The 27798-nt window shown below is 41.6% G+C and overlaps 1 protein-coding gene across 12 annotated transcripts in view; it reads left to right on the top strand.

Annotated features, from left to right (window-relative positions):
• The window catches only part of LOC138755671 (microtubule-associated protein 4-like), a 275424-nt gene that overhangs the window by 85868 nt on the left and 161758 nt on the right, over positions 1-27798 (top strand). For 11 of the 12 annotated variants that reach the window (XM_069922064.1, XM_069922076.1, XM_069922071.1 and 8 more), the window contains exon 4: positions 13315-13386. The exons of the other annotated variant lie outside the window; for it this stretch is intronic. In XM_069922064.1, the coding sequence (XP_069778165.1) occupies positions 13315-13386 (72 nt within the window). The remainder of the gene's footprint in view (positions 1-13314; positions 13387-27798) is intronic. 12 annotated transcript variants of the gene reach the window in all.

Genomic DNA, 27798 nt, shown 5'->3' with positions numbered 1-27798 from the left:
TAGTTCAGCGTAGCCCTTTTATATTTTGTTTATCTTCTCTTTCCGTTTTTCCATCATTACCTTTCCTCCTTTTCCATTTCTGTTTTCTTATTTTCAACTCTTCATAAGACAACATTCCTACAACATCTAACATTTTCCTTATTCTCCTATTTCTATCTTATTTATCCCCAATCTCCCCTTCACCTCCTGAGTTGTCCTTTATCCCTTGTCGGACAACCACATCTCCCCTCTCCATTTGGATTTGCGAATCCACTCGCAAGCGTCAACTGATTGTGCAGTGACCGCTATTTCCCCCCACCCCGCCTCCCCCAGAAAAGATTTCACTTTTCATATGTCACAAAGGTCCCTCTTTTAATTCCCTCCTTATTCTCTCTATTCCATTACCTTCCCTTATTAATTCTTATCTATACTATCTATATTTTCCTCTAAGTACAGATACATTCATGTATGCTCATTGTCTCTATTCACTCTTATACCTCTTTACCTGCATACATATCAATCGTGATCATTTTTACTCTCATTACCCGTCTTCATCCCTCAGTCTATTTTTGTCTTTACCCACATACATATCAGTCGTGATCATTTTAACTCTCATTACCCGTCTTCCTCCCTCAGTCTATTTTTGTAATTGTTCTGCAAATTTTCGTGCTTCTTCTGGATCCGAGAATAGTCTGTTTTGCTGTCCTGGAATAAATATTTTCAATACCGCTGGATGCTTTAGTATAAATTTATACCCTTTCTTCCATAAAATCGCCTTTGCTGTATTGAACTCTTTTCTCTTCTTTAGGAGTTCAAAACTTATATCTGGATAAATGAAGATTTTTTGCCCTTTATACTCCAGTGGTTTGTTGCCCTCTTTTACTTTTTCCATTGTCTTCTCCAGTACCTTTTCTCTTGTAGTATATCTTAGGAATTTTACTACAATAGATCTTGGTTTTTGTTGTGGTTGTGGTTTAGAGGCCAATACTCTATGTGCCCTTTCTATTTCCATTTCATGCTGTAGTTCTGGACATCCTAGGGTCTTAGGGATCCACTCTTTTATAAACTCCCTCATATTCTTGCCTTCTTCATCTTCCTTAAGGCCCACTATCTTTATGTTATTTCTTCTGTTATGGTTTTCCATTGTATCTATTTTTTGAGCTAGTAGTTCTTGTGTCTCTTTAGTTTTTTTATTAGATTTCTCCAATTTCTTTTTTAAGTCTTCTACCTCCATTTCTGCTGCTACTGCCCGCTCTTCCATCTTGTCCATTTTTTTTCCCATTTCTGTTAAGGTCATCTCCATTTTAATTATTTTCTCCTCTGTGTTGTTTATTCTTTTTCTTAAATCCTTAAATTCCTGTGTTTGCCATTCTTTAAATGATTCCATGTATCCTCTAATAAGAGCAAGTATATCCTTTACCTTGCCTCTCTTTTCTTCTTCTATTTCACCATACTCTTCCTCTTCTTCTTCCTCTGGGTTGACCATCTGTTGTTTCTTTGTTGCCCTTTCCTCCTCTTCTATCTTGTTTCTATTGTCTTCTGTGGTCTCTTCTTGCTGCAGGTGTTCTGCAGCTGTCGTTGCCGGCTGTGGAGATCGACTCCCCAGCTGGTCCCCCCTCCCGTCGGTGTGTTTTTTTTCATTCGCATCGCGCATGCGCGAAGTTTCGCGCATGCGCGGTTGCGCACTTTTGTTCGGCTCTGCGAGCCATTTTTGTAGTCCATTATTTACCGACCTGAGGGAGCGGGTTTCTCTCTCCGCAGCGGGCCTCTTCGGACAGGTAAGGCCTTCACCTTTTCCCTCCTTTGTCTTCTCTTCCTCTCTTCTTACCGTTGCTTTCGACTTTTCTTTTTTTGTCGCCATCTTCTTTCCACCTTTATACTCACTTTTCTGTAACTTTTATTTCTGTGCCTTTGTGTTTTCTCTTGTTTTTCCCGACTTTTCTGGAGAGGGCTGGAGTTCACCGTCCGGCCACTACTCCATCACGTGACTCCTCCAATCATCTCTTGATCTTGATACCGCAGGCAACGAATAAGAACTGCCCATGGAGGTTGACCCAGGAAAGATTTTTTCCTTATTGCTCTATGTGCTCAGTCCAATTCCAATCCCTCTGGGAAAGCCTCTTCACCCAATGTTTATGGGATCCATTTACAGAAAAATTTTACAGTATCCGTTCCTTCAATATCTTCTGGTAGACCTACTATCTTAACATTATTTTGCCGACTCTGATTTTCCAACAAATCAAGAATTCTTTTTTCTGAATGTCCCAGCCAGTAATAGAAAGTTCAACATAATCCATCTGTTCAGTATATCTCTGCACCTTACCATTACAGTTAATAAAAGCCTGCTCAATCTTTTTAAACTTGTACTGTATCCACATTTATTAACATCCATTTTAACTGCAGAAACTTCTTCATTTATGTTGTTAATTTTCCAACTCAAATCAGCAAACTGGGCCTTAACTTTTGAAAAACTTTGATTCACTTGAACAGCCATATTATCCATTCTCATAATAAAATCTTCCATAAAGGATTAGCTGGTTTGACTCCAGCAGCAGAAGTTTTAAAAGTCTGCAAAGGAATAGGTTTAAACCTTTGTGGCTTACCTTCCATGATTCTTGCTGCTTCCATAAGAATTGCTTCTTCCATCATTGCAGGGTTTTCTTTTTCTTCTGTTGTTAGTACTTCAGCCTGGGTGACCTGGCTGTGGGTTTGGACCCCCCCCCCCCCAACCGCACCAGGCCGATGATGTCGGCGCGGAGGAGGCCAATCCCACCCGCAGCCTGGACCCAGTTAGGAGTGGTGCGCATGCGTGAGTCTTCTCGCATACCCAGATCTGCCAAGGCACGGAGTTGAACATCCTCCCACGCTGCGCTAGTTGCAACTACACCGCTGGCCACGCACAAGCATTCGCGTTTTCAGTCGGGCTGCTTGCTCTTGCGCTCCCCGGCCTCGTTAGGCGCGCGCCAGGTCTCACGCTCACACCCTCCCTACTCCATAGAGGGACTCATTGCACTGGCACCATCTTGCGTCCCCGAACACAAAGATGGCGCTAGTGTGACACTCAGCTTGGTCTGCAGGGTCCTCTGCTATTTCGGGCCCTCTCCAATCAACTCCTGTGGATCTTTCTGGAAGGTAGGCCTCAATTCTGCACTTTCTGTGCATTTAAAAGTTAATTTCTTCAGTAGTTGACCTTTTGTTTTCTTCATTATTGCTGTAGACAAAGTTTAAGCCACTTCTGAAAATGTTTTAAAAGTGCTGAATGTCTTCATAATTTGGGCATTAATTATTCAGCAGGGGAGAGATGTTTCCACATGTCTTCTTCCTACACCATCTTGCATTGCCCCCACCCCCCCCCCCCCCCATAGCTGAAATTCTGTCATCTCTTTTTGATATACAGTACAACTCTTGATTATCCGAAATCAGATTCTCCAAAATCCACACTTATCCAAATTTTTAAAAAATGTGGTTCTGGACATCATAGCCACAGGAAACATCAATGTTGTCAGTATTCTAAAATGGTCTTGGGAACTATGTGCATTTCAGTGAGATTACCTTTTATTCTGTTAAACTGGTGAGAATAGATCAGCAATGGCTTGCAGCTATGTAGCCTGCTTGAAATAAACCTAGCTATGGGACAAGGCAAGGCAAGACGAGCTCAGATTTGTTCAATTTTCAAGATCCAGGCAAGTAGAGAGTATTTGATCGGGCACAGAAAAGCTGGAGGAACTCAGCAGGCCTTGCAGTGTCCATGGGAGGTAAAGATGTATTACAAATGTTTTGGGCCTGAGCTCATTATAGAACACTACAGCACAGTACAGACCATTTGGCCCTCAATGTGCTTACCTATATATTCCTATGAAAAAGAAAACAAAACTCTCCCTACTTCATAACCTATTTTTCTTTCATCCATCTGCCTATCTAAGAGTCTCTTAAATTTTCTAATGTTTCAGCCTCCATAACCACCCCTGGCAAGACATTCCATTCGCCCACAACTGTTTTAAAAAAAAAATTATAATTACCTCCGATATCTCCCCTAAACATTCCTCCCTTCACTTTGCACATGTATCCTCTGGTGTTTGCTACTGCCACCCTGGAGTAAAAGGTGTTTTCTGTCTATCTTATCTATGCCTCTCAGAATCTTGTAGATCTCCATTAAGTCACTTTATCCTTAATTGTTCCAAAGAGAAAAGCCTTAGCACTGCTAACCTTGGCTCATAAGATTTGTTTTCCAATCCAGACGACATCCTGATAAATCTGCTCTGCACCCTTTCCTTACTTTCCACATCTTTACTGTAATGAGGTGACCAGAACTGAATGCAATACTCTTTAAGTGTAGTCTCACCAGAGATTTGATTAGTTGCAACGTGGCCTCTCGACTTTAATTCAATCCGACTAATGAAGTCCAGCATCCCATAGGCCTTCTTAACTATCCTATCAAACTGCATGTTAACCTTGAGAGATTTATGGTTTTTCCACACTATTAAGTATCCGACCATTAACACTGTACTCAGCCCTCCCTCAGCTTTGACCTTCCAAAGTGGATCACTTAAAACTTATCCGGATTGAACTCCATCTGCCACTTTTCTGCCCAGCTCTGCATCCTGTCTATATACTGTTGTAATCTACGACAACTACTCCAACCTTTGCATCATCAGCAAACTTACTGACCTATCCTTCCATTTCTTCATCTAGGTCATTTATAAAAATCACATAGTGCAGGAGTCTCGGACAGATCCCTGTTGAACTCCACTAATCACTGAGCACCAGGCGGAATACTTTCCATCAACGACTACTTTATTTTGGCAAGCCATTTCTGAATCCACATAGCCAAGATTCCATGGATTTTGTGCCTCATACCTTGATGAATCTCTCATGGGAGACCTTGCGAAAATCCATATTCATCACATCTCCTGCCCTACCTTCATCAATTTTTGTTTCCTCCTCAAAAAAACTCAATTAGGCGCAACCTTCTCCTCTCAAAGCCATGTTGACTATTCCTGATAAGACTACTTTTATAAATGCTCATAAATCCTGTCCTTAAGAATCATCTCCAATAATTTACTGATGCAAGACTCACTGATCTATAATTCCCATGATTGTCCCTGTCCTCTTTTTTTTAAAATAAAGGGAGCATATTTGCCATTTTCCAATCCAACAGCACCTGCCCTGTGACCAAGGAAGATGCAAAGATCATAGCCAACACCCCAGCTATCTCTTTCCTCCCTTCCCACAGCAACCTGGGCCTGGGGACATCAATCTTAATGTTTTTAAGAAGATCTAGAGCTTCCTCTTTCCTAATCTCAATGTGGTCCAGCACACAAGCTTGTTCTATTCTGAACACTTTGACCAAGTCCCTTTCTCTGGTGAATACTGAAGCAAATATTTCTGTAGGACCTTCCTAACCTCCTGCCTCCTTTATCCTTAAGTAGCCCTATCTTCACTATCGTCATCCTTCTTATGTATATATAGAACATCTTGGGATTCTCCTTAATCCTACTTGCCAAGGCCTTTTTGTGCCCCATTTGAGCTCTCCTAAATCCTTTCTTGTTCCTTTCTGGCTACCATACAATTCTCATGAGCCTTTCCTGTTTTTGCTTCCTAATTCTAATGCAAGCTTTCTCCTTCCTTATCATTGTCTATTTAGAGAAGTACTTTTTTTTGTCCTGATTGTCCTTTTTTAGGTCATTGTTCCTTTTCTCTTATTTCCTTTCCCTCTTCCATCTGCTAACTTGAACCCTACCCACACACCACATCTGACACAAATATTGTTTAGTTATCTTTCACTCGGAATAGCATTTCCTGTCCAGTGAATTATGAACTGCTCAATCAATACTTTTTATTGTTGAAACTTATCAAACCAAATCTCTTGCACCCTTTGTAAAAACACAATGCTGGACAAACTCAGCAAGTCAATCAGTAATTTATATAGCAAAGATAAAGATACATAACCAATGTTTCGGACTTGAATCCTTCAAGGTATGAGCAAAATGTGGGCCAGTACCTGAATAAAATGGTAGGGGGAGTAGCATAGGCCCACAAGCAAGAGGTGAGTAAGGGAGGGAGGGCACAAGAGAAAGTGTAGGGGGTGAGGAAAATCTCAATGGAAAAGAGAAGTGGAGGAAAGGTGAGAGGAAGATAGGGGAGGACAGGAAGTGGTCTAGCAGTTGATGTTAATGTCATCAGCTTGGAGAGTGTCCAGATGGAATATTAGGTGTTGCTTCTCCAATTTGCATGTGGCCCTGGTTTGATGGTGCATGAGCCCATGAACAGACATGTCAGTGTGGGAGTGGCACAGAATTGAAATGGTTGGCCACTGGGAGATCCCTATCATTGATGCAGACAGAGCGAAGGTGCTCAGTGAAGTGATCTACCAGTATGCATCCAGTCTCTCTGATTATAGAGACGATCACAATGGGTGTACCAGATACAGTAGATGACTCCCACAGATTCATAAATGAAGTGTTGCTTCACTTGGAAGGACTGTTTGGGGCCTCAAATGGTGGCAATAGAGGAGGTATGGGCGCAAGAGTGACATTTCCTGCGGTCAGGTGCCAAGGGTTGATTTGTGGGAAGGGATAAGTGGAGGGAGTGTTCCCTACAGAAGGCGGATAAGTGGAGGTGGGATCATGCTGTAGGTGGCGGAAATTGCAGATATAATAGATATGGAGGCCGGTGGGGTGGTAGGTGAGCACAAGGGGAATCCAGTTCTTGCGTGTCGGGCCTAAGAGGGCCGAGACAGATGTGTAGGAAGTGGAGGATATGCAGGTAAGGGCTGAGTTTGTGGTAGTAGAGGGAAAGCCAAATTTTTTTTAAATAAAACTTGCATCTTGGATGATCTGGAATGAATTACTTCAGCTTGAGAGCAAATGTAATGAAGACGGGAATTGAGAGAGAGGAATCGAATCCTTACAGGGGACTACGTATGAGGCAAGTTTAGTCAAGGTAATTGTGGGAGTTAGTAGGCTTGTAGAAAATGTCTGGAAAGTTTGTCTCCAAAGATAGTGACCAAGATGAAGAAATGGGAGAGTATTACTGGAGATGGATCAAGTGACTTTCAGGTTGGATTGAAAGTGAGCAGCAAAGTGAATGATTGCATGAGGCAGCACCAATATTGCCGTGGATGTAGTAGAGGAAGAGTCTCTAACGTCCCTGTCATTTTCTTTGAAGTAAATATCGAAAGTCAGATCCAGTATCTGTCCAACTATCTTCCAGATTGTTTGCATAAATTTGTGTGCTACCTATCTTTCTGATTTATTGTATTTGCCTATTGTTTCACTCCTTCTTAAAATGTGTATATTCTTTTGACAAAATGTTGTCTTTTGTATATCTATTGATTATAATGACAATGTCAACCAGAAATTAATTGTCATTTCAATTACCCTTGAGTTCTATATTGTTTTCTGAAAAATGTGTATTCCTGATCAGTATATTTACAAGAATCTAATATTAATCAGCGTATTGTAGATTCTCAAATCACTTCACGTCTCTTGTTGGTTGGATTACTCACCATATCAAAACTTACTCTCCACTTTTCCTGCCCAAATTCCTTATTATCACTGAGGAAGGATGGATGGACAGTTGAGAAAATTAGTTACTGTATTTGATGTCATACAAGACCCACTTTTTTCCCAAGATAGGCTCAAAAAAATCTCCTGGGTCTTGTACACAAAGTTGAAATTAACATGATCCTCAACTGTCCTCCTGGTATTGCTTTCTGGCCCCGGAATCAGGGTGGGGGGGGGGATCCCCCACAGTCTGCTTAGTATTGACACCTGGCCCTAGTATCAGAGGGAGGGACCTCCTGTTGTGCACTTGGCATTGTCGCGATGACCATTGAGCAGGTCGCCAGCTACTCGCCTAGTTTCAAGAAGCTTGCAGAGGTACTCCGGCTGTCCAGGAAGTGGGCCTGCAGCTTTGCAGACCTCCTTCCCTGGGGTGGCCTGCACTTTCTAGAGCTGCCGCTCACTTCCCCAAAGAGAAGGCTGATCAAGGCGCCCCCACCAGCGGTGCAGGAATAACCCGTTCACCAACTTCGCACACACCCATGAGATGCCAGTGGGGACCTGGGGCTGGAAGGCCTGCCAAGGAGAAGCCGCACAGCAAGTGAGTGAGAACTGAATTAAAAGCTTTCTGCTTCCCATAAATACAATAAAAATATTCTTAATATTCCTTGCTGAAATGGGGGGGGGGGGGGTTGGTCCTTCTATGTCCATGGATCTTGCATGCCGTCAAATACAATAAATGCTGACAATCTTGATGAGACCGTTAAGAGACACTTCTTGGGAATATTTCCATATGCTCTTTATTTACAGATTAAGGTAGTATGAAATGGAATCTGCTTTGGATGTTGCAAAGAAAATTGGAAGGTTCTATTCGTGCTGAAAAGACTACAAAATAAATTACTGTACAACTCTGATTATCCAAAATGTTCGGGACTGGACCTATGTCAGATAAACATTTTTTCGGAGAACTAGTCACTTTTTAAAAACAGCTGAGAAGCAACAAATCACTTGTATCAATGTTTAAACAAAAACAGCAAATAATAAGGGAAGGCTTTTAAGCATTAAAATAATGTTTAATTATCACCAAAAAAATGCTGGCCACTGCCGATCACGGAGACCAACCAACCGCAGCTGATCCCTGACATGTCCGACTGCTGACTGCTTGTGGCTGGGGACAGTGGCATACAATTTGACAGGGAGAATTGGAGAATAGTCAATAGGGGTAGATAAAGAAGAAATGGGAAGTGAGAGGAGAGGGAGTTACCTGAAATGAGGACAATCGTTATGCTAATTTAGTGTCAGGTGAATTTTTTTCAACTTGTGAGGTCAGTTCGGCTCTGAAAATTTTGTATAAATTAGGATGTTGGAGAATACGATTTTGGATAATTGGAGTTGTACTGTAATTATTTGATGACTTGTCTTGGATTTTGTAAGAGTGAAAAATTGTTTTGGAATGATTTGAGAGGCTTTGAACTGGCAAATAAAGGTTTCTTGTATTTGAGGTTGGGATTTGTTAACGTAGTAATAATTTTTAAAAAATCAAATCTTAAATTGGTGAGAACTAATCATTGTGACTGATTTGCATTATTTTTAAGGAAATATCTCAAAATATATTTTGCAGCTATCATGTAAATTTTCTTTAATGGTTTGAATAAAACATTACATGGGAGCCTTTCACAAGAATATTTGGATCATTGGAATTTTAAAACTTCTAGTTAAGTAAGAGAAAATAAGACTTGAAGGCATAAGTGCATCTGGTTGGAGTTGGAATGGGTGTAGTGCAAGAAGGAAAATTATTCTGTTTTATTCCTTGGAATACATTGTCGATAATATTCCTAAAATATATATCGTTGCTGCTATTTTGTAAAGTTAACTGAAGAGTGAAATAGTTGCTGAGTTGGGAAAAAAGTGGGAATAGTGAATGGTGAAATATTTATCCTAATGTATTTAAAAAAAAAATGCTCAGTAGATCCAAACAGGGAAATGGCAATTCTGTATTGGGTATTGTGTAATGAACCAGAACTGTTAAGGGAGCTGAAGGTAGGGTTATGGTTGGGGGGGGGGGGGGGGGGTGGGGGGTGGAATGGTTGTTAGTGATTATAATATGATAGAATTCTCCTTGCAGTTTGAGAGGTAAAAACTGAAATTAAATGTCAGTAGGCCAAATGAATAAAAGGGGCTAGAGGTATGACAGAGGAACTGGTCAGAGTTGATTGGAAAAGCACACTGAAGGGAGGACAGCAGAGCAGCTGGAGTTTCTGCGAGAAATAAGGATTTACAGGACAGGTATATTCCAAAAAAAAAGAGACATTTGAATGGACAAATGATACAACTGTGGCTGATAAGAGAAGTCAAATCCAAAGTAAAAACAAAAGAAAGGGCTTATAAGCAAAAAATAACGGGAAGAGACATTTTAAAGCTCACAGAAGGCAACTCAGAAAGTCTTGGAAGGAAAAGATACATTTGGAAAGGAAGCTAGCAAACAATATCAAAAAGGATACCAAAAGTTTTTCAAAATGTATTAAAAGTGAAAAAAGAGGCAGGAGTAGGTATCAGGCTGATAGAAAATGACACTGTAGAAATTGTGGAAGTCAAGGAAATGGCAGAGGAAGACATTAGCAGTGTACTGGGCTTTCAAAGGTATCAGGGAAGAGAGGTGAATGCAGTCATGATCACCAGAGAGAAGGTGCTTGAGAAGATGAGTGGTCTAAGGATTTAAAAGTTTCCTGGACCAGATGAAAGAAGTAGCTAGAGAAATTGGAGACATTAGATTATGACATGATTCTGGGGGGCTGGAAAATTGCAAAGATCACTCTGCTATTTAAAAAGGGAGGGAGGCAGCAGAAAGGAAATTATAGACCTGTTAGTCTAACATCAGGTGTGAGGAAATTGTTGGAGTCGATTGTAAAGGAAGAGTTACAGAGTATCTGGAGGTGCATGACGTGATAGGCCAAAGTCAGAATGGTTTCCTTAAGAGAAAATCTTGCTTGAGAAACTTTACTGCAATTTTTTGAGGAAACCACAAGCAGGCTAGACAAAGAAGATATAGTAGATTTTGTGTATTTGGATTTTCCAAAGGCCTTTGACCAGGTGCTGCAAAAGGTTAACTTCCAGTTTGAATCAGTGGTGAAGAAGGCAAAAGCAATGTTGGCATTCCTGTCTAGAGGAATAACATGGAAGTGCAGGGATGTGATGTTAAGGCTTGAAAATGGGTACAGTTTGGGGCTCCTTATTTAAGAAAGGATGTGCTGGCATTGGAGAAAGTTCAGAGATTTGCAAGAATGATTCCTGCAGTGAAGGTTTAGGATATGAGGAATGATTGACGGCTCTTGGGCTTTACTCCTTGGAGTCAGAGAGTGAATTTGTAGAAGCATTTTGAATGCTGAAAAGCCCTCTACAAAGTAGAGTGGCAAAATTGTTTCCCATGCTTGGGGAATCTAGGACAAGAGGGCACAACTTCAGGATTGAAGAGCGCCCATTTAAAACAGAAGTAAACGAATTTCTTTAGCCAGAAAGTGATGAACATCTGGAATTTACCATCACAGGTGGCTGTAAAGGCCAAGTAATTGGTGTATTCAAACCAGAGACTGATAGGTTTCTGAATAGTCAGCGTATCAAAGGCTACAGGGAAAAGAGGGTTGGTGCGAGAACGCAGCCTTGCTTCACGCCATTGTTAATGGAGAAGGGTTCAGAGAGCTCATTGCTGTATCTGACCTGACCTTGAAACAAGCCATGAAAGACCTCAACAATGAAGACGCTGTTTACATCCGGTACCGCACGGATGGCAGTCTCTTCAGTCTGAGGTGCCTGCAAGCTCACACCAAGACACAAGAGCAACTTGTCCGTGAACTACTCTTTGCAGACGATGCTGCTTTAGTTGCCCATTCAGAGCCAGCTCTTCAGCGCTTGACGTCCTGTTTTGCGGAAACTGCCAAAATGTTTGGCCTGGAAGTCAGCCTGAAAAAAACTGAGGTCCTCCATCAGCCAGCTCCCCACCGTGACTACCAGCCCCCCCACATCTCCATCGGGCACACAAAATTCAAAACGGTCAACCAGTTTACCTATCTCGGCTGCACCATTTTATCGGATGCAAGGATCGACAACAAGATAGTCAACAGACTCGCCAAGGCAAATAGCGCCTTTGGAAGACTACACAAAAGAGTCTGGAAAAACAACCAACTGAAAAACCTCACAAAGATTAGCATATACAGAGCCGTTGTCATACCCACACTTCTGTTCGGCTCCGAATCATGGGTCCTCTACCGGCATCACCTACGGCTCCTAGAACGCTTCCATCAGCGTTGTCGCCGCTCCATCTTCAACATTCATTGGAGCGACTTCATCCCTAACATCGAAGTACTTGAGATGGCAGAGGCCGACAGCATCGAATCCACACTGCTGAAGATCCAACTGCGCTGGATAGGTCACGTCTCCAGAATGGAGGACCATCGCCTTCCCAAGATCGTGTTATATGGCGAGCTCTCCACTGGCCACCGTGACAGAGGTGCACCAAAGAAGAGGTACAAGGACTGCCTAAAGAAATCTCTTGGTGCCTGCCACATTGACCACCGACAGTGGGCTGATATCGCCTCAAACCGTGCATCTTGGCGCCTCACAGTTCGGCGGGCAGCCACCTCCTTTGAAGAAGACCGCAGAGCCCACCTCACTGACAAAAGACAAAGGAGGAAAGACCTAACACCCAACCCCAACCAACCAATTTTCCCTTGCAACTGCTGCAACCGTGTCTGCCTGTCCCGCATCGGACTTGTCAGCCACAAACGAGCCTGCAGCTGACGTGGACATTTGCCCCTCCATAAATCTTCGTCCGCGAAGCCAAGCCAAAGAAAAAAAAGACAGGGAAAAGGCAGGGGGATGGGGCAGAATGGGAGAATGGATCAGCTCATGATAGAATGGTGGAGTGGACTGGGCCAAATGCCCGACTTCTGCACTATATTTTATTGTCTTTATTTTAGAACAGTACAGACAGGTCTTTTTGTGGTCCTTGAGTAGTTTGTGGTTCGGGTAGCCATTGGGAAGAAACCATTCATGAACGTACAGATGCTGGACTTCAGGCTTCTGTACCTTCCTTTGTGATGTTGACTGTCATCTGGATGAACAGAGTCCCATATCCCTTGGTTTGATTATGTTTTGCTGGTACGAAGGTGTAGGTTGCTGAACTAGAATTGCTATACAGCAGCCTGATGTGGGTTTTCTTGTAGTCCAGGTAATCTAACAGAGTTTAGCCAGTGAGATCTGTGTGTCAATTGGTGAATTGAAGTGGATCCAGGAGTTGACTAGTTTTGATGGTTTGAGGTATAAATGATTGTTTAATGGACCATCATAGCACTATAGGCAAACCCCACTTAATGTGATTAATTCATCCCAATTTTTATTCACGCAAGATGAATTCACATTAAGCAATTAGAATCAATTACAATAAATCCCCGTCCATTCAGATAGTCCATTGAGACTTTTAAAAATGTGTTTTAAAAACAACCTTTTGTTGTTTTGTTGTTTTGTTGGTATAATACCAAAACTATTAGGGTTAATAAAAATAATTATGATACAGTACTTACAATTTTGTGAAACTATTACTGTGCTGTATGTCTAAATTTAAATAATTTATTTTATTGCCACTGCTTCCTCAACTGACTTGATGCTGGGGTTTAGCTTGGTGGCAGATACATCAGCGAGACATATAATTTTTTTTTCACAAATACCAACTTTCAAAATTACGGAAATTATCCGGGTAGGAGCAGTGCAAGTACACATGTCAGTATATAATTATAATTATCCATAAGGCATTGTGATTATTCTTCGCCCCATCTGACAGATGATTGGATCCTTTCAGAGGAGGGAAACACTTTGAGGTTCTTCAAATTAGAAGCAAGGAGAAGAGAGAGAGGTAAGAAAGGAATAGAGCCAGTAATCAATTAGTTGTGGCCCCAGTTACTTGCAAGGCTCAGCAAATACTGCTTTTGGTTCTTTCCCTAGTGCAGCGAACAGAAAGACAACCCAATAAGCAGCAAGCCGTGGCAGAGTTTGTAGAAAGGTCTCTTCGGAATGATTGTTCTTTTCTTTCATGTTGTGAAAAGTCTTCTTCAAATCTCACGGTAACTGAAAAAAAAACAGGAAATAGTTGCAGTTTTCCAAATCGCTGTAAATGAATTTCACCTTGATTGAAGTAGCATATATCAGGGTTTTTCTGTAGTATCAAGTATAGATTGTTGTGTCACTTTCCAAAGCAAAACACGTTAGTAAACCCCTGTGGTGAAACTGGCAGCATGTGTTCTTAACATACAATGGTGTTGATTCCTACAGAGAAGTTAAGTTGCATGTAAACAGTTTTTTTTTGAGGACTGGTTCTTGTTTGAATTACTATTTATAGGACATCATTCATATGTACAGGTGTCCATAAATCAGGTGTTTGTAACCTAGGGGGGACCAATATTGATGACACCAGTAAAAGGTGTTCAATTTAAAAATGCTGCATCTATCTTGAATCTACCTGTTTGGTATGTTGGGAGCAAAGGTGATTGTTTCCATAAAGATTATAATAAGGCCAACCAATACTCTCATAGGCAGATTCATTTGTGTCAGGATAGCAGGTGTCAAAGGGTTGTGTTTCTTTTCTCTTCCCCCACCACCCCACCCCCACTCCCACGACCTCTTCTGATAGTTTTCTTACCATTTACCGTTGATCCAGTGCAGGAGACTTGCACAGCTTGATGGGTAATAATGTTCCTAAGCCAATCCTGGATATCAATGTTCATTATTCAAGGTAGATTCTGCTCTTGCAACCTTTAATGCAGTGGTTTTCAAACTTTTTCTTTCTACTCACATACCACTTTAAGTAATCCTTCTGCCATAGGTGCTCTGTGATAGTAAGCGATTACTCAAGGTGGTATGTGAGTGGAAGAACAAAAGGTTTAGAACCATTGCTCTAGACCCAATTGTTACTGAAATATTTTGCTTGAGAAAAATTGTCAATGGCCCATTTCCTTTAGAGTTATGAAGCCCTGTGCATAACGAGTCATTTAGGTACAATTAAAACAGTGGTTTTCAAACTTTTTCTTTCCACTCTCAAACCACCTTGTTTCTTTGGCTTGGCTTCGTGGACGAAGATTTACGGAGGGGGTAATCACTTACTAATCACAGAGCACCTATAGCATAGGGATTACTTAAAGTGGTATGTGAGTGGAAAGAAAAAAGTTTGAAAACCACTGCTTTAATACTTCCTAAAAGTGGTGTTAAACATGAGGAGCAATCAGGAGTTTAATTTGCCATTATTTGAGCAATGCCATTTGAACTTGTAGTATGGAGTCGATGGAGAATATGCCAGGGCCATTCTTCCGACTTTAACCCTCATCCCTGCCTCACCCCTACACATTATCCATCAGATTGTCCTCTCAAAGTCTGCAGATGACCTTGGGAGAACTTTGTAGAACCAACCGAATAATATGTGCAATTTTTATGGATCCTTGATTGACACAAGATAGTCAGTACCTCTCCTTCTTAACTCAGTAATAATTTTGAAGCAACTGAGTAGACTTCTCAGCCAAATGTTGTCATCCACGTTTTTTTACAAATCTATTTATTAAGAACAACAGATTTCCTTTTCCCTTGAGGAAATTAGTGAAGCAGATTGGTTTTTCACAGTGGATTGTTCAGTTTCATGGTCCCCATCGTTAATATCAGGTTTAAGAATTATCATGCCCTTCACACTGGTCTTTGTTACATCTCACATCCCTAATCTCATCACACCTTTGTTGGTTTTTAATTATGTCTTAACTATTATTTTTCTATCTCTCCCCTTTTTAAACACTCTTCAAACCCACCATTTGTTCACTTCTTCTATGATCTTAATATTTCCTCTAGGTCAGTGCACATTTTGTCTGATAATGTAGATAGGAAATGCCTAGATCCAACCATATCTTAAACTGTGAGATTGACCTCCAGACTAGAGGAAAGGAGTAGACCTTCAAAATGCATGATTTTCTTGTAACTCATGAAAAGTTACATGAGTAACTTCCCATCGTTATGGGAAAGATGCATTGGATATAGGAAGTGCATTTATGAAGTTTGTGAATTATTTAAAAATTGATAATTTTAAATAGTGAGCAGAACAGTAGCACACGTCAGGAGGTCTGAAGATAGTGAGAGGGCAGGTGGAATTTAATGTACAGATCTTTGAAACGATCAACATTATGAAGAACTTGGAAAATGCATCTAAATTTGAGGGGGCAAAGAGTAAAGGAATTTTGGAATATCACATAATGTTCACTAATCCTTGAATTGATAGGTGATACAAGTGGTTAATAAATCAAGGGGGCAATGAATTCAAAAACAAAGGGAAAGTAAAACTTTGGGCATCCCACATCTTTTCAAGGACATGTAGAAGAAAGTGCAGAGAAGGTTTGCAAAGTTACATGACACGTTATATAGAAGCCCAAGCCAGAAAAAATATCAAAGCAATTTAACCATATAACCTATGACAGCACAGCACCTGTTGAATATTAATTTGTTTGATAGGGAAGAGTGATGAAGATGGGAAAAAAAGAGATGCATGTGAAATTCACTAGTCTGGTATTTTAATAAAGGTAGGTACTTATTTAGTATATTCAAATTACTGAAATAATTTCATATTTATAATTCGTAACCTGCCAGGTAACATGTTTCAAAATGCACATCTCTATTATAGCTAATATTTCAGTTTCCAGCAGTTCTTTCACAGGTCTGATATCAAATTACAAACTTTTTAATGAAATTAGAATGACTGTTCACTGCTTATGTTGACAATTAAACAAACTGACTGCATTTATGTTCTGATCTGTTTTTCAAATTTGCTGTACATTTTCTGACTGTAATTTTGATATCACCCAATGATTAGACTTTGCAAGGCAACAACAAAAAACTGGATGATGACGTGTTTGACTTTTTGTCTTGCAATGTATTTAGGCAGAATAAGGTTTATATTTGTTTAACAGAGGCACCTTTGCAATCAAATATACTGCTCGTGCTTTTGTGTTCTGGCGTCATGCATGAAACGGGCATTTGCATCGTCTACAGGAAGGCTGCAAGCACTTGTACAGCTTTACTCACCGCCATTGTCAGAAGAGTAGAAAACTGGAAAGGAATGGAGAGAAACATGTCTTATGATGTGAAAAGAGCCTTTGTTTTGGAGTGCAATAAATCATTAGTCTGAAACCCATCCATTACTAATACTAGCCTATTGCTAGTAAGTATGATTATGTAGTACATTTTGCTTTTGAATAGTTTCTACTGTTAGCTTGAAATTGGTGCAGTGGGAGAAGCAAAACAGTGAGTTTTAATGGAGAATCAATCACCTGAATTTTGCATATCAAGTTTGGTTTAGCTGCAAAATAGGCATTTCTAAAATTTACTGCATTCTCCCTTGCTATTATCTTTTGCATAACAAATTCTTGAAAAATCACAATTCAACAAAGCTTTAATGCATCCAAGGAATTTAAGACCTTTGATGAGGTTGACTAATCGCCAGTTGAAAGGCCAAAGGAATTGGGTTTTGACCTTAACAACTTCTGCACATTAAGTCAGTGAAAGGGAAAGCTGTTCCTTGACTTTTTCACAATTCTTGTTGCAGCTAACATCACAGAATCTACAAGAATGTGTAATGATCCTTAACAATCCAAAGATTCCTCGTAAGCTACTTGTGGACTTGCCAATTATCAAACCAACCAAGGATGTATAATAAATATTTAGGTCAGGCACCCACAAACTGAAAAGCAGCACATTAAAAGTGAAGTACATTCTGGACTTTTCACTTAAAAAAAATTTGCTTTCCTGGTCCCACACTGCAAATAATGTCTTTCCCTTGTGGCCACTGGAATCACAGTGGACACGATGAAATAACCACGCAAGGCATTTTTAGAGTTAATCAAACTGATTTACTCTGCATAACCCACACAACCTTTTAAAAGCCCGAATCGCGCCTGACACGCTCTGACATCATTACGCACGGACGTCACATAGCTCGTTCGATGCCTCCTGGAAGTTGTAGAGCTGCCATAGTGCCATTACATGCTCCCCCCACCCAAAAACCAGCAGAAAGGTTTATCTGTCTTTTAGGTGGTCGACCTCTGTGAAGGACTGTTGGCTGCTGCAGTAGGGAAGACTTGTCAAGATAGGCTGGTTTAAGCCTGTCAATAGTGAAAGACTGTGACCAAAATGCAGGTCAACCTAGTTTGAGTATCCTATAAGGTCCCTCGAAAGGCATTTGCAAAGGTTGACCAAGTGTTCCCCTGGGGACGAAGACATACTCACAGTTTTTGAGGTCTTCAGGCATGCGAAGATGGTGGGTTAGGGGTCAATTTTCCTATAGTCTCCCTTAGCCTATTCATCAGTTCCTTAGGATCATCGTTGGAATGGTAGGGGACAAACTCTTCTGGGATCACCAACAGTGCTCCCTGTGACCACATGGGTTTCCTCCAGGTGCTCTTCCTTCCACCCTCCAAATACATATGGGCTTTGTATGTTAATTGGTGTATTTGGGCAGCATGGTCTTGTGGGCCAGAAGGGCCTGTTACTGGGCTGAATCTCTAAATTAATTTTTTTTTAAATTATTGCTTGGATTTAAACTCCCTGGATGCCATAGTGAATTTAGAAGTCATTTTCTGGTCCAAAGTCAATAACTCTGGCAATTTCTCCACATATTCAACTATTTTATCACTGCACATTATTCAGAATAAACTAGTGAAGCACAGTTAAATGGCAGGGAAAAACCGACAGACATTCTGAAGGATGCCTGCCTACAGTGGTTCTAACATGCAAATTACTTATCTGATTTGGTTATTGGCAAATAAAACCTGATAGCTCGTTCCTTCTGAAGTTTACCATAGGTATCTGGCACTCTTTCCCATAATTTAATTTGGTAACGTGAGTGATTAGAAGTCATTGAGGCAAAATGTGCTCAACCTATTTTCAAGCCTTAACTGGTTAAGAAGCCAGATTATTGGCATGGAACCAGACTTGTAATGTGCATACCCAGATGACCACTTGAGATAAATTAAACTTGGACTGAGATAAACTGAATGCAAGACTAAGACACCCAATGCTAGTCAGAAACCCTGAAAGGATGTCGATTAATACAACAGGACTATGAGCGTGGAAGTTTGAACTTGCTAAGAAATGGGTAATAACCTGCATCTTGAATCGCGGACATGAAAATGAATGGCATTGGAGAGTTGGGCTCAACTGGCTGCTGCTAAGACTGAGTACTTCCATATTGACTGTGCTGAAGATGTTGATGTGAACAATATAGGTTGGGTATTTTTAAATTAAATTTATTTGTTTATTATCATGAAATACCAAAGTTCAGTGAAAAGCTAGGTGGTCAGTGATAAGTAAAGGAATACTTAAGATGATCTTTGGGAGAAAAATGTGACTGTTACAGAATTAAAAGGGAAGAATGAACTGAAAATAATTAAAATTGCTATAACCTTTCAGTAACTGAAAATAATTATAGGGGATAATCAAATTTTCATTTTGACTTCCCTTGTATCTCTAACCAATTTCATTATTGTCTGCTTGTACAGATGAAGGATTATGATGGGTAATGTACCAAACAGCTCTCTTGTATTTAAGAGCTCAGTGATGTGTTCACATCTTCCAAGAGAAAAACTACAAAAAAAAATTGAAATCCCGATACCAGATTATTGTTGGGTAATTTAGAATTATTTATCAGGATTCCAAATTCCTTTGTAGAAAAACAGTGCTGTTACACAGGAGTCTGAGTCTCTGGATTTAATAGTCTTTTGTTGTGTAGCACTTTTTACATTTCCACTGATTTGGTTAGTTCTATACAGCCTATGTAATAGGAGGGAAAGAGATTGTGACCTCAAACTGAACTTGATGTTTGGATGCCTGAATAATTCTGAAACAAGCCCGCAAATAAATTGAATCACTGCTTTGTATTTCACTTTGGTTTCTACCCTAAAGTCAACCCTCTAATCTGAATCACAAGAATGATCAAAGCAGGTTATAAGAGCTTCTAGACATATCCAGAAAATGATTAGTAAAAATGGAATATGAATCCTTAAAGGCAGAGATGGGAGAAATTATTTGACAAGGTGACTTTGAAAAATTCCAGGCTGCAAATGCAACATTCTGCACTAAGCTCATCTTTACCTAAGGAAAGATACACTTGCAACAGGAGTGCAGTGGAGGTTCATTAGACTGATGACTGGGATGGCAGGATTGGTGTATGATGTGAGGTTAAGAATACTCGACCAGTACTTTCCAGGATTTAGAAGAATGAGAGATGATTTCATTAGAATGCTCAAAATTTTCATGGGGTTCAAAAGGGAAGCTTGTGGAATTTTTTTTTTATTGTGGTATCTGAAATCAAGTGTCACAATCATGCAATGGATGGCTGGCCATTTGGAACAGAATTAGATTGCAAGACGTTGCTTATTACAATTTAAGGTGGTGCATAGAAGTCATATGTCCAAACTTAAATTATCCTTTTTTATGCAGATATTGATCCATTTTGTTAGAAATGTAAAATTTTCAAATTTTTTCAAAGTCTGTCAGCAATTTTCAAGATTAATTTGGAACCCTGCCTGTTAATTGCTCTGTTGGTTTTTCTCGTGACTCAGATAAACCTTTATCGGCATCTCAGGAAAAAGTCTTCGCCTTTACTACACTGATAGCCAGACGAGCTATTTTAATTAAAATGGAAAGATTTATCCCCTACTCAGATTCAGTGGCTTTATGGTGTAATGTCTTATTTAAGTTTATAGAAAATCAAAGATAATATTAAAGATAGTGTGGCACCTATGCTCAGCTGAAGAAAGCACAGCCACGATGTTGAGGGTCGTTAACGACTTTTATTTGAATTTAGCGCACGTCACTTTAAGGGCAGCGTCTGCTCAGTCACCACGTGTCTGGTGATGTCATAATTGCTGCCCAAGGCGCGCATTGAGCAGGAGATTTGAGTCAGGAAGAACCCCTGACAGCACCATCTTCCCAAGGCTGCCCCGCCACATGGTGTTACAAGTGGGGCCAGTTCGCCATGAGAGAGTGCACTGCTACACAGCCCCCCATAACTGGCTATGCGTCCTACCACTTGGGCAAGCGGCCTCGGCGCTTAGGCAAGCCCATCTGTACTGGCTGCGATAAGTCCAAATGGCTGCCTTCAGGCGGTTCACTGTATCCCGCCACCCCCCCCCCCCCCCCGTCTAAAGTGAAAGTTCTGCCGGATAGCCGGATGACCTTATACGGACCTTCGTATGGGCGCTGTAACGGTGCCATCTGCGGTCCTCTCCAGATGAACACAAACTGTGCCAAGTCTTGGTCCTGGGGCAGTGGGATGGCTGGGTTCCATGGCGTGATGGGGATAGAGGGGCCAGGGTGGCAAGTTTCCTGTGGAGATCCGCCAGCAGGTTCACGTCCTCGGGTGCGGTGTCAGGTTCTGGGCCGAAAAACTCGCCGGGGAGGGAGAGTGGCACACCGTATACCAGTTCCACCAGCGAGGCTTGCAGGTCCTCCTTGGGTGCAGTCCTGATCCCGAGGAGGACCCAGGGCAGTTTGTCTGCCCAGTCCGGGCCAGTGAGTCAGGCCATGAGTGTGGACTTCAGGTGCCGATGAAACCTCTCCACCAAACCATTAGATTGTGGGTGGTAGGCCATGGTGTGGTGGAGTTTAACCCCCCAAGAGTCTTGCCAGCTGGGTCCAAAGTGTGGAGGAAAACTGGGCGCCCCTGTTGCTGGTGATGTGAGCCGGAACCCCAAATCGGATGATCCACTGACTGACCAGGGTCCTGGCACACGTCTCCGAGGAAGCTTCTCGGATCAGGATGGCCTCAGGCCATCTCGTAGCTCGGTTCACCACCGTAAGGAGGTAGCGCGCCTCTCTGGACACTGGCAAGATACCGACGACATCAACGTGGATGTACTGGAACTTCCGCGCCGACGAGTCAAAATGCTGGATTGAGACCTGCATGTGGTGGTGTAGTTCCTAGCCAACTCCGCCACCTACTTCTTGAGCCTGTGCTGCACGAACTGCTCCGCAACCATCTGCACGGTCATCTTCACCGAGGGGTGAGCAAGGTCATGGACTAGGCAAAGACTCTTGCCCTCCACCGTGTTGGGACTACCGGACGCGGTGGACTGGTGGAGACGCTGCAGAGCAGCATGTCTGTGCTGTTGGGCAACTGGATGTCCTTGAGGTCAAGGCCTGAGATGGGGGTCCAGAGGGCTTGTGTCTCTGTGTTGTGCTGATGGGCCTAGGCTAGCTGCATATAGTCAAGGCCGGGGCCGAGAGTGTTGATGGACAGGCACAAGAGTGCATCCGATCCACATTGTGCTTGGCTGCCCTGTGCCAGATGTCAGTGGTGAACTCTGACACGTAAGAGAGATGGCGCTGTTGCCTGGTTGACCACGAGTCCTTGGCCATTGCGAGTGCCTGGCTGAGGGGTTTGTGGTCTGTCAAGACCGTGAAGGGTCTGCCCTCCAGGAAATAACTGAAATGGCGGATGGCCAAGTACAGTGCCAGGAGCTCCAAATCGAACGTGTTGTACTTGAGCTCTGGCGGGCGCAGCTGTTTACTGAAAAAGGCCAGTGGGCGCCATTGTCCATTAAGCCATTGCTCCAGAACTCCCCGACCGCCGTGGCTGAGGCATCTACTGAGAACGCCATGCGCCTTTGGGGGTGGGTCCACCAGCAGCGTTACACAGTCATTAACGACTGTTTTATTTGAATTTAGCATGCGCCACTTTAAGGGCAGTGCTGGCTCAGTCACCACGTGTGTGGTGATGTCATAATCACTGCCCGAGGCGTACACTGAGTGGGAGTATTGAGTCGAAGAACCCCTGAGGGTGCCATCTTCCTATGGCTTCCCCGCCACGTGACGTTTAACGCGGGGCCGGTTCGCCATGTGAGAGTGCGCTGCCACAATAAAAAGTTTCAATTTATGAAATTATGGGGCCTATTCTTAGAATTTTTTATAATTGGAAGAATCAACAATTATTATACACTCCCGTAATTCTTTGCCTGATCTTTGGGGGTTGCCAGTGATTCCACATCTAAACATTCCATTACTAAACATATAAGGTAGCCTTGACTAGAGGGAGAGATTAGATTAGTTTATAGTTTTTACCTTTTCTTTTTGCTTTTTCTTTCTTTATTATTTTATCAAATTATTTCAATAAATGGGTCTGACATGATTGCATACATTATCCTATCAATAGTTTGAGGTGCTACAAGTAACTATTGATGTAGTTTTATATATTTTCACTTTTCATTATTTTTTCTTTGTGTTTACTTGTATATAAATTAATCACTATGTAGTTGTTATTTTTTAATGTATGCTTATATATTAAACATAGTAAAAGTATCTTTAAAAAAAAATGAATAGAATTACGTTATGGAAACAGACTCACAGGCCCAGCTTGTCCATGCCAAATATAGAAAACTCTGATATCTGGCACCTATGAGGAATTGGAAATTAATTTTTTGGTTGCTTGAGATTGCACGTTTGGTGAATTTTGAACTTTTATCCCACTTGTCTGCATTAGGTCCATATTCTTCAAGCTTCTCACATCTTATCTGTGTAATTATCCGAGTGTTTCTTAAAGGAACCTAATATGCTTGCCTTTATCCTTTGACAGTTCATTCCATATGCCTATCATCCTCTGTCCCCTTGTATTTAAATCGCATCCCGTCACCTTAGAGTTATGCCAGAGGTCCTTGTGAGGGCCAAACTGCTGGTCTGGAATTACCGGCATTTTCTCATTCTTTGATGAAGAGCTCAAGCCCAAAACGTCAGTTTTGTATTTCTACCTTTGCGACATAAAGGATACTGTTTGACCTGCTGAGTCTCTCCAGCATTGTGTGTTTTTGCTTAGAGTCATGCTTTGTCATTAAGATTCTTCTACTCTAGGAAATGGTCATTATTCACCTTATCTATGCCCTTGTTATCTTATTGACCTCGGTAAGATCCCCTCTGTCTGGTGTGCCCAAGTAAAAAATGCCTAGCTATTTCCCAGTTCTCGTATATCAATTTCCCTAATACTGGCAACAACTACATAAACCTCTTCTGTATCCTTTATAGCTTTGTAGTATCCTTCCTAGAACTAGAAGACCAAAATTGCACACAAGTAAGTCCTACCCTGGTTCAGTTTACTCAAATGCAGCACCTCACACTTTTCAGAGTTGAACGACATCTGCCATTCCTTCGCCTAGTTCCCCATCTGATCTAGATCCCATTGTGAATACAGTCTTTTTCACAGTCCAGTGTAGCATGTTTTTGTGTCATCAGCAAAATTGCTTGCCTTGCCACAGGCATCCCTGTCCAAAGAGAGTGAAGGTAGGGCCACTTCAGGATAAAGGAGGCAAAATATGTGTAGATGTGGAGAAGGTAGTGGAGGTCCCAAATGAATACTCTACTTTAGCATTCATCAACGAAAGGGACCTTGGTAATGGTGAAGTCAGCATTGAATAAGCATATGTGCTGGAGTATGTTGTTATTAAGGAGGGAGTGCTGGATCTTCTTAAAACCATTAGGATTGATGTCCCCAGATAGGACAAGATATACCCCAGGTTATTACAGGAAGCAAGGGAAGTGATTGCTCGTGTGTTAGCATTGATCTTTGCATTCACCTTGGCCACAGGGAAGGCACCTGAAGAATGTAGAATGGCAACTGTTTAAAAAAAGGTAATACTGTAGGGAAAAACCTGGCAATTATAAACCAGTGAGTCTTGCGTTAGTGGTGGACAAGTTTTTGGAGAGGATTCTTAGAGGCAGGATTGAGGAGCATTTAGGCAAGTATATAGTCTTCAGGATTAGTCAGCATGGTTTTGTGAGGGTTTGGTTGTGCCTCATGAGTCTAAAGGAGTTTTTTGAGGAGGTAAAAATATAAATTGATGAAGGTAGGATGGAAGATGTGGTGTACATGGATTTTTAGTAAGGTATTTGACAAGGACCCCAATGGTATACTCATTCAGAAAGTCATGAGGCATGGGATCCTTGGCTGTGTGGATTCAGAATTGGTTTTCATGCACAAAGCAGAGGGTTGTGGTGGATGGAACGTATTCTACTTGGAGGTCCGTGTCTAGTGGAGTTCTGCACTGATCTGTTCTCGGACCCCTGCACTTTGTGATTTTTTTTATAAATGACCTGGACAAAGAAGTAGAGGGATGAGTCAGTAGGTTAACAGGATAGAGGTGGTGTGAATAGTGTAGAAGGTTGTCATAGGTTCCAACAGGATGTAGAGAGGTTGCAGAGTTGGGCAAAAAGTGGCAGATGGAGTTCAAGCTGGGTAAGTTTGAAGTGATACATTTTGGAGGGTCAAATTTAAAGGCAGAGGTAATACAGTTAATGGCTGGATTGTTAAAAGTGTGGACGAATAGAGGGATCTTGGGATCCAAATCCATAGATCTCTCAAGGTTGCCCTGCAGGTTGATAGGGTAAGTCGGAAGGTTTATGGTATGCAATTCTTCATTAGTCTGGGGATTGAGTTCATGGTAATTTCAGCATGGTCAAACCAAAATGTATACAAATAATTTTTAATAAAATCTGGAATGTGCAGTTTAATTGCATGTGAATTGTTTGATTACAAATTTAGATCTGTGGAGCACCGAGGCAAATAAAGGAAAAAAAAAATGTCCAAAACTTTATAGCGGACACTAGATTTTCAAGTCTGGATTTTGTAAGTTAGGATTATTACAGTCTTTAATAGTTTTGATGTTTATTATTTTTTACATTGTTTTTGCAGAGATGTTGTTAACAATTTCAGAATTTTGCAACATCACAGTGCAAACACTCATATAAACCACCTTGCAAAAATAAATAAAAATAATGCACGAAAATTCAAAGTAAGGCAGTGTCTTTGGTCCGTTGATCATTCAGGAATCGGATGTCAACAGGGAAGAAGCTGGTCTCGTGCCGCTCAGTGCTTGTCTTTAGCTCCCGTTACTTTTCCCCCAATGGTAGCAGACTGAAGATGGCATGGCCTGGAGGATGGGGATCCTTGAGGAAAGAGGCTACTTTCTTAAGACACTGCCTCTTGTAAATATCCTTGATGGAGTGAAGTCTGTTGCCCGTGATGTCTGGAGTTTTTTCTTGTTCTGAGCATTGGCACCTCTATGCCAGACAATAATGCTGTTACAGAGTATATAGATATGTTTTTGGGAGATAAATTTGGAAAGGTTTGTTAGAGTAGGTTACATACAAACACTTTAAAACAAATCTTATTTGAAATACTGGAGCTCTGCTAATACTAGACACATTGGCTCCACTGCTTTTGCAAGCGCTTTGGAGAGTGCTCAGGAGACTTCACTAATGGATTGTTGTTTACAAAAGGCAACAGATTAAAGATCTTGTTGGAGCTGCAGATTGTCTGGAGATGTTCTAAGTGGGCCATGTAATTTTGAAAGCAGAGAGAGTCAAACAGGCTTTCTCTCAGTGAGAGAGGGAGAGAGAGACTTCTACAGTGTTACAGCCAGCAGACAACAGCTGGGACTGGAACAGGACAAGCTGGCAAGCTTGTTAAAAGCCCCATTTGGAAGACTGCCTGGTCAAAGCCCTTGTGGTTCATGCAACAGGAGAGGACTGGCTATCTAATATTTCACTTGGAATAAGAGAAACAAAAAGGCACTCTGTGGTGACCTTAAAGAAAGGTTATCATCTGGAGAACCCTGAAGGGGACAAGTTTTGTCAGCAAGACACTGAAGTGGCTGATTAAAAAGGAATCAGTTATGAATGTTCTGGAACAACAAATCTCTCTCTGAAAACCGACAAGAACCTTCCTGAGTGGTAACCATTTACCTTTCGAGCACCAAAACCTGGTGAACTTTATAAATGTTAAATTCTGTGCACAGTATAAGAATTGCCTGCAGCCAGTGAAATTGGAGGAATGATAAGTGAGATTGGACTGTGAATCAAAGAACTTTTTCTGAACTTATACACACACATTACATACACGTGCGCTTAGAATTAGAAGGGGGTTAAGTTAGGTTCGTTAAGTCAATAGTGATAAGTTAAAGTTTGATTCTGTTTTCATGTTCAAAGATAATTTAAAGCAACTTTTGTTTAAGTAACCATTTGTCTTGGTGAATATCTATTACTGCTGGGCTTTGGTGTCCTCTGGGCTCATAACCATGCAGCTAGCCTGAATGCTCTCAACAGTACACCTGTAGAATTTTTCGAGAGTCTTTGGTGACATACTGAATTTTCTCAAACCCCTCAAAGAATAGCTGCTGGGGAGCCTTCTTAGTGATTATTTTGATGTGGAGGCCCCAGAACAGATGCTCAGAGATGTTGACACTCAGGAATTTAACCCTTTCTACTGCTGAGCCCTTGATGAAGGCTGGTTTTTGTTCTTCTGACTTTCTCCTGAAGTCATAGAAACATAGAAAATAGGTGTAGGAGTAGGTCATTTGGCCCTTCAAGCCTACACCATCATTCATTATGATCATGGCTGATCAGTTCCCGGTTCCTGCTTTCTCCCCATACCCCCTAATCCCCTTGGCCACAAGGGCCTAACCTACAATTAAATATTGACAGGGAACTGGCCTCAACTACTTTCTGTGGCAAAGAATTCCACACATTTACCACTCTCTGAGAGAAGAAATTTTTCCTCATCTCAGTCCTAAAAAACTTCCCCTTTATCTTTAAACTATGGCCCCTGATTCTGGTTTTTCCCAGCATTGGAAACAACCTTCCTGCGTCTAGTCTGTCTAAACCCTTAAGAATTTTATGTTTCTATGATCCCCCCCCCTCAATCTTCTAAATTCCAGAGAATACAAGCCTAGTCTATCCAATCTTTCTTCATACCCGAGTCCCTCCATCCCCGATATTAGCCTATTGAACCATCTCTGCACCCCCCTCCAAGGCAAGGATGTTCTTCCTCAGATAAGGTGACCAAAACTGCATACAGTTCTCCGGGTATGGTCTCACCAAGGCCCTGTACAGATGTAGCAGGATCTCTGCACTCCTGTACTCAAATCCTCTTGCTATGAACGCCAGCATACCATTTGCCCTCTTCACCGCCTGCTGCACCTGCACGCCCACTTTCAACGACTGATGCACAGCAACACCCAAGTCTCGCTGCATCTCCCCTTTTCCTAAACAGATACCATTTAAGTAATAATCCTCTTTCCTGTTCTTACCTCCAAAGTGGATAGCCTCGCATTTATCCAAATTATACTGCATCTGCCACGTCCTGGCCCACTCACCTAACTTGTCCAAATCACCCTGCACTCTCCTAGCATCCTCCACACAGCTAACCCTGCCACCCAACTTCGTATAGTCTGCAAATTTCAAGATACTACTATCTATT

Source organism: Narcine bancroftii, chromosome 2 (assembly GCF_036971445.1).
Source record: "Narcine bancroftii isolate sNarBan1 chromosome 2, sNarBan1.hap1, whole genome shotgun sequence".
Taxonomy (NCBI): Eukaryota; Metazoa; Chordata; class Chondrichthyes; order Torpediniformes; family Narcinidae; genus Narcine; species Narcine bancroftii.
The sequence above is the reverse complement of the archived record's forward strand: the minus strand, read 5'-3'. Positions and strand labels throughout refer to the sequence as shown.